Source organism: Leguminivora glycinivorella, chromosome 11, assembly GCF_023078275.1.
Source record: "Leguminivora glycinivorella isolate SPB_JAAS2020 chromosome 11, LegGlyc_1.1, whole genome shotgun sequence".
Taxonomy (NCBI): Eukaryota; Metazoa; Arthropoda; class Insecta; order Lepidoptera; family Tortricidae; genus Leguminivora; species Leguminivora glycinivorella.
Window position 1 is genome coordinate 15,316,874 of NC_062981.1, and position 6,401 is coordinate 15,323,274.

Genomic DNA, 6,401 nt, shown 5'->3' on the forward strand with positions numbered 1-6,401 from the left:
GGGGCCCGCCTCGGGCACCTCACGAGTTCAGATGAAATGCTGTAACACACCAAAACATAATTAGTATATATTGTTCAATGATTTGACGGAAAACATCTCGACTAGCAAAATTTCCTCATCACTCCATTCAAGTCCCGAGTCTAGGCACCGACTAAAGGGCTGTAGCCGCACTTAGTTTTTTGGCCTTTCTACATCGGAGCAACTTGCACTTAAACAGTGTTATTAATAAAAATCGCTTATTCCAAAGTTAATCTACCGTTACAATTGGACTTGCTACTACGAGAGTACTTAAGTATTAACTTTGTAATTAGAAGGTTATTAATAAACGTGGAGTAACCTTGGAGTAGCAATACATTCCTTACAACGGGATTAACACGAATGTTATGGCAACCCCACATAATTTAAAAGTAAAAAGAGTGAGCAACGGAATGAAATGAACGGAAGATGTCATTTAAACAATGACATTTAGTATAAACTTCAACGGCAGGCTGTCATTTTCGTTTGTTTGGTGTTGAATGTTTAGTTGCGATTTGCGATTTTAGGTGAAAATATTAACAATTTTATAGGTAACTCTCTGTTGTTGACTTTATCATTCTTATTTACAATGAGCCAAAAACGTTTTCGTTCTATTAACTGGGATGAAGAAGAAAAGGTAAATTACTTACGTTGATGGTTAACTTGCGTGGTGTTTTTTATTGTTCCCGAAACTGTTATTTATACATAGCGTCTTTTATTATTTCAGCAGTTATTTCGCTCCGTGCTCAAGGAATATGCGCAAATTATTGAAAATAAATCCGTAGATACAAATACAAATAAACTAAAAATTAACGCATGGGAGCAAGTTCATATTAAGTAAGTACATGGTCTATTTTGATTTGCCTGCAGTTTCCTTCTGAGTAGGTGGAGAACCATGCTCTGTAATGGGATGTTTTGGAATCGTTAATAACACGTGGTATTTATTCATAATTATCTACTTTTACTACTATTTTAAAGCCCTGTCTGGTGTTTCTACCATCTTTAATAATTTATGATATTTACAGTACATTTAGATAGAATTTTAATCCAACTGTACAGCCAACCAATTTGATTTCTGAGCCACTTTGTACCTTGTCAAAGTAACTGTTAGTATAACAGTCATAAGGGAGCTCAAACTATTGTCACTGTGAGTGGCCTAGAAATCAAATTGGTAGACTGTACCTATTTATTAAAATTGATACACTGTTTTAGGTTTAATGAATTAAATAGCCGATCTCGAGATCTAAACCAATTAAAAATACAGTGGAAAACCATGAAGATAAATGCACGGAAGACATGCAGCACCTTTAAAAAGGAAGTTAACAAAACAGGTGGTGGGGCAAGACCAGCAACTCCTAATGAGGCAATAATTGAAATAAAAGACCTATTAAATCCTGCGGAGCTGTTAATAGATCATAATATATATGACTCGGATGGAGTTACTGTTGGAGAATTAGAACCAACCCTCATTGTAAGTGAGACATATCATATTAAATTACTGTTTAGTTAATGAAAAGTATCAGTCCATGATAAGTCAACATTTATCAATTGTGGCTTTAATATTATTTTTATTCTAGGATTCAAAACATGTAGAAAAGGAGCAAAGTCTCCCACTACTGGACACAGCTGGAATAAAAGCCCAGGTCACTATTTTGTTGTTTTTTGTTCATAGTATATATTATGTTTTATGTTATATATGATTGTGAAATGTACAATGTAGTATGTGTGTGTGTGTGTGTGTGTGTGTGTGTGTGTTGTAGCTTTTGATAGTGATATAACACATTATTTTGCAGATAATTCAAGAAGATGCCACTGTAGCGACTCCAATTGCAAAAAAGGTTGATTCAATTCCAGCGAAGGTAAATATATAAATAGTAAGGCTGCGGCTCCACTGAGGCGGAGCGGTGAGGAATCGACCCATCATATTACTTGAAAACAGTCAAGCGGAGGTGAAGCGAAGGAGGGGAGCGGAAGTAATATGATTGGTTGATTCCTCACCGCTCTGCTCTGCTCTGCCTCAGTGGAACCGTAGCCTAACTGAAAAGGAAGGGATATTTTGATTTTGATATTTAAATAAATAAATATTATAGGACATTCTTACACAAATTGACCGAGTCCCACGGTAAGCTCAAGAAGGCTTGTGTTGTGGGACTGTGGGTACTCAGACAACGATATATATAATATACAAATACTTATATACATAGAAAACATCCATAACTCAGGAACAAATATCTGTGCTCATCACACAAATAAATGCCCGTACCGGGATTCGAACCCAGGACCGCGGCTTAGCAGGCAATATAGGTGGTTATATGAGCACTAAATTAGCAAAGAAGGTACCTTTGCTAAATAATAATATTATGTATATTTTTGTTTTTTGTTAAGTAGTGCTAAAATGATTGTAGTTGTCTATTTCAATATTTCAAATCGCTGCTCGAAAATTATTACATGAACCTTTATTTTTTTGCAGGACGTAAAACGAAAAATTCCAACAAATAATATTGTGCACAGCAGTAAGAAGCCCAAAAAGGTAAACTGCTACTAATTTAGAGTTGATTTTGTTTACAACACAATCAATAAAGCTATTTATTTGTCATTACAGGACCATGAGGACTACGTCAACAACATGCTAAGGCATAGCAAAATGCTTAAGGATGATGAACACTTAAGAAAAATGGAAATGGCTGAGGAAGAGCACAAAATTAAAATGGAAATTCATAGAGAAAAATTACAATCTGCCATATTAGAGAGGGAAATTTTGGAATTGAAAAAGGCCCGTGAAGTTCTCAATCCTTAGTTTATTATGTATAAGTTACGTTAATTTGTCTAATTATATATTTTTTATAGAACGAGTTTCAAAATAAAAAGATATTGTAAACTTAAAACTTTTATTTTTAAAAATTCTCATTAATAAAGGCTGCTCGTACAGAATTTCCTCTAAGGCAGGTGTTGATTGCTGGAGTTACTGGAACAGTGTCATCAGTGTCACCACTTGCTTCAACTTCTTCTAGATCTTGCCTGTGCATTGCAATATTGTGCAGTACAGCCAATGTAACAATATATAATTTTGTGTTTTGCAATTTTGTGGAAAATCCTCTCAGCAAACACTGAAACCTTTGCTTCCATACTCCAAAGCATCTTTCCACTACATTACGGGTCCTTATGTGTGCCTTGTTATACATTTCTTCCTTTTCTGTAGTAGGGCGAAGGACAGGAGTAAATAAATAAGGTGTACAAGCATATCCCGAATCTCCTAAAAGTCTGCCCTTAAATTCTGATCTCTCAAATCTTTGTTTCAAGCGACTTTCATTAAATATTCTAGAGTCATGTGTACTGCCTCGCCAATGAGCAACTATATCCATAATCTCCAAATTAGCATTTGCCACAACCTGAAACAATATTCATACTTAATACATCATAGTAACAGCAGTAACAGATGGGCGATTATTCAATCTATCAATTTATTTTATTTAGGAAATATTGGTGACTAGGTTAGGTACTAAAAACTCACTTGCACATTTATTGAACTGTATCCTTTCCTATTTATATAGTACTGTCCAACATCTCCACCGACTTTTGGAATTCGCATATGTGTGCAGTCAACAGCCCCTATCACTTGTCGAAACCCACACAATGAATAAAAACCAGCAATCACATTATTCTGCTCTGCATCAGTTTGTGGCATTTTAATCCACTGAGCTCTTTGAGCAACTATAGCCAAGGCAACTTGTTTGCATATAAGTGATATTGTTGGCTGACTCATTCCACTAATATCTCCTGCATCATCTTGAAACTATTGACAAAAAAGAACACTGGGTTACAAATTAAAAACAAGATTTATGAAGATACTTAATTAAAAATAATTATGAAGGTTTAATTAAAACACGCCCCTGAATATACCCAAGATGAAATTGATATAAATTTGAAAATTGATTGTCTATTTACCTCTTCACGGGCCCATGTTCTAATTGCTGCCAAAACTTTCAGATGGGGTGGTATAAAGCCACCTCTTGAATCACCAGCTAGGTCATTTTTCACCATGTCGATGATAAAACATGCAGTAGATCGATGAAATCTGTATTTCGATTTAAAATCCTTTTCCTGAAGTTCTTCCAGTGGATTCTTACGTATTTTATAAAATTTTACATGCCTGAATAATGGCATCAAGTTCCCCACCTCATTTAATTCATCTAAATCCCTTAAATCGTCAATAAAATAATCTCTCTCCATTTTCTTTGAACAACAGATAAATCACACGCGATGCGATGGTAATTATAGTAAAGCCGAAAAAAGCCATAGATTACAAAGAAACGTCAAAATAGACAGCTACTCTATGCTTACTCAGTCGTTAAACTATGTGGTACCTAGGATTAACTTTTACTCCGAGAGTAAAGTCTGATTAGTATACTCCCTGCTTACTCTGCATTTATTAATACTGAATTTCACTAATCATGAGTTACACCGCGGATTATAGTTACGACTACTTTACTCCATGTTTATTAATAATACTGAAAGGGCATTTCGCCGCACTTAAGATTTTCAAGCTTAACTTGAATGACAGTTATGATAAAAATATTTGCATATCGTAATGATCCCGTAAATAATGCATTTCATCTTGACTCGCAATTATATTAATACTTTAAGTTAATATTGTATTCTTATATGGAAAAAATTAATAAAGTTACTATTTATTGTACCAAATTTTTATTTTCCTTGCCAACACGGCACTTCAATCAAACTATAAGAACGGGAGAGAGATAGAAGAGAATCGAAACAACGCATATTTAACACATACAGTTACTTGCGTATTTTAGAATTATTGCTTTTATAAGAAGCTATAAATATAGGGGTGAAACCAATCAAATTAAAAAAAAATGAAATTAATGAGCAAGTTGCATGGGCATACATACTTTAAATTGAATTAAGAGAAGTCCCATTCGTCGATTTTTATCCATGGTTTTATATTTTCTGCAGATGTAATGCCTGTATACTTTTTAGCGGTTCTCTCACTACCTTTTACATCCGTCATACTTTCTAAAAAGCGCTATCAATTCGTTCTGGTGCGTATCAGTATCTAACTCAAGATCGTTCACTTTATGACAAAATTCTTTGAATGAAGCCGCATAATCAAACTTCAATGAATTTCCTACTCTTGAGTACATTAAATCATCTCGTTCGGTCACGTTCCTACCAATAAGTATGTCACAATCTGCTAAATCGTCCATAATGTAAAAGTCTATTCCTGTTAAACAAACTGCATCAATTTTCAGATCAACTGTTATCTTATGCGTAATCGTGTCAGTGTTTTGTTTTTTATAGCCATGCAATGTAACAGGCAAGGGCAGCAGAATTTTTTTCAAGTCTTGTTTATTAACTAAAGATGTTGATATGAGTGAACAACTACTACCGGAATCTATAAACGCTTTGTGTTCAAAATCGTTCATACGAATCTGCTTTATGAATTTATTCTGTGGATTGGGGGTAGATATGAATTTAGTTTCTTGTCTTTCTATTTTAACTGCATTCTTTTTATGATAACATTCAGTTTCTGAGTGTCCTTGCTTGTTACAATAATTGCATTGCTTTTTATTGGTAGTCTTGTCACAATTTGCTCTAGTATGATTACCGCCACAATTATAACATTTGATCTGTTTTCGTTGCTGTGTATTATTATTACGTGTCGTGGTGGATCGTTCAGGTACACTAGGTGAAACTGAAGATCCAGATGATTGCGTCTCACTTTTTTGATTTGTGGTCGACTGCGTTTCACTTTTCGTTGAAACTTCACGAGAAACCGCGCCTACATTTTTCACGTTTTTCGACGGTTTATACACGCGACCATGTAAAAAACTCGCTAAGTTATCACAAGTTCCGAAATTTGTAGATTCAACAGCCGCGCCTATACCGCAATCTCCTATATTCCCCACGATTATAGAAATTACATCTTGCTCAGAAAAACCTAACGATAACCTATCAATTTTGCATTTTTGTTCAAAAAAGAACTCATAAAGAGATTGGTTATCGTTTGGCTTGTTATCGACAATTTCTTTTAGTAATTCAAACATGTTTCGACGCCGTTGAAAACTGGAAGTTAACTTTTTATTCCAATCGTCCCATTTCCACGAGGGCCAAGAACAATCGGTTCGTAAGAGTGAATCGTACCATACTTTCGCGGGGCCTTTTAGTTTATTCAACGCCTGATATCGGGTCATTTCGTCAGTCCATGAAAAGGTTCGCGCGTAGTTCATGATTATATTGAGCCAAGCACACACGTCATCATTTAGTGGATTAAACTCGGGTATCATATTATTCAAGGTAGGAGTATTGTTTGTACTCACTGTTTGGGCATCAGCTTTATGTGATACCTTTTTCCTCTTTGGTGGCGG

The 6,401-nt window shown here is 35.0% G+C and overlaps 2 protein-coding genes across 3 annotated transcripts; one reads left to right on the top strand and one right to left on the bottom strand.

Moving 5' to 3' along the window:
* The first annotated feature begins 235 nt into the window (after positions 1-235).
* On the top strand, positions 236-2,917 carry LOC125231180. Of its 2 annotated transcripts, none has more exons than XM_048136543.1 (7): positions 236-652; positions 743-852; positions 1,228-1,486; positions 1,593-1,658; positions 1,809-1,874; positions 2,486-2,545; positions 2,618-2,917. In XM_048136543.1, exons 1-7 carry the CDS (start codon positions 605-607, stop codon positions 2,810-2,812), a joined length of 804 nt encoding a protein of 267 aa, XP_047992500.1. In that variant the 5' UTR covers positions 236-604; the 3' UTR covers positions 2,813-2,917. The 2 variants fall into 2 exon arrangements, with proteins under 2 accessions (XP_047992500.1, XP_047992501.1); XM_048136544.1 differs by having other exon boundaries at positions 746-852.
* LOC125231179 (putative nuclease HARBI1) lies at positions 2,782-4,177 on the bottom strand. Its single transcript, XM_048136542.1, has 3 exons — positions 3,961-4,177; positions 3,527-3,808; positions 2,782-3,404 (listed from the first exon to the last, which is right to left on the bottom strand). Exons 1-3 carry the CDS (start codon positions 4,054-4,056, stop codon positions 2,910-2,912), a joined length of 873 nt encoding a protein of 290 aa, XP_047992499.1. The 5' UTR covers positions 4,057-4,177; the 3' UTR covers positions 2,782-2,909.
* Positions 4,178-6,401: the final 2,224 nt, after the last annotated feature.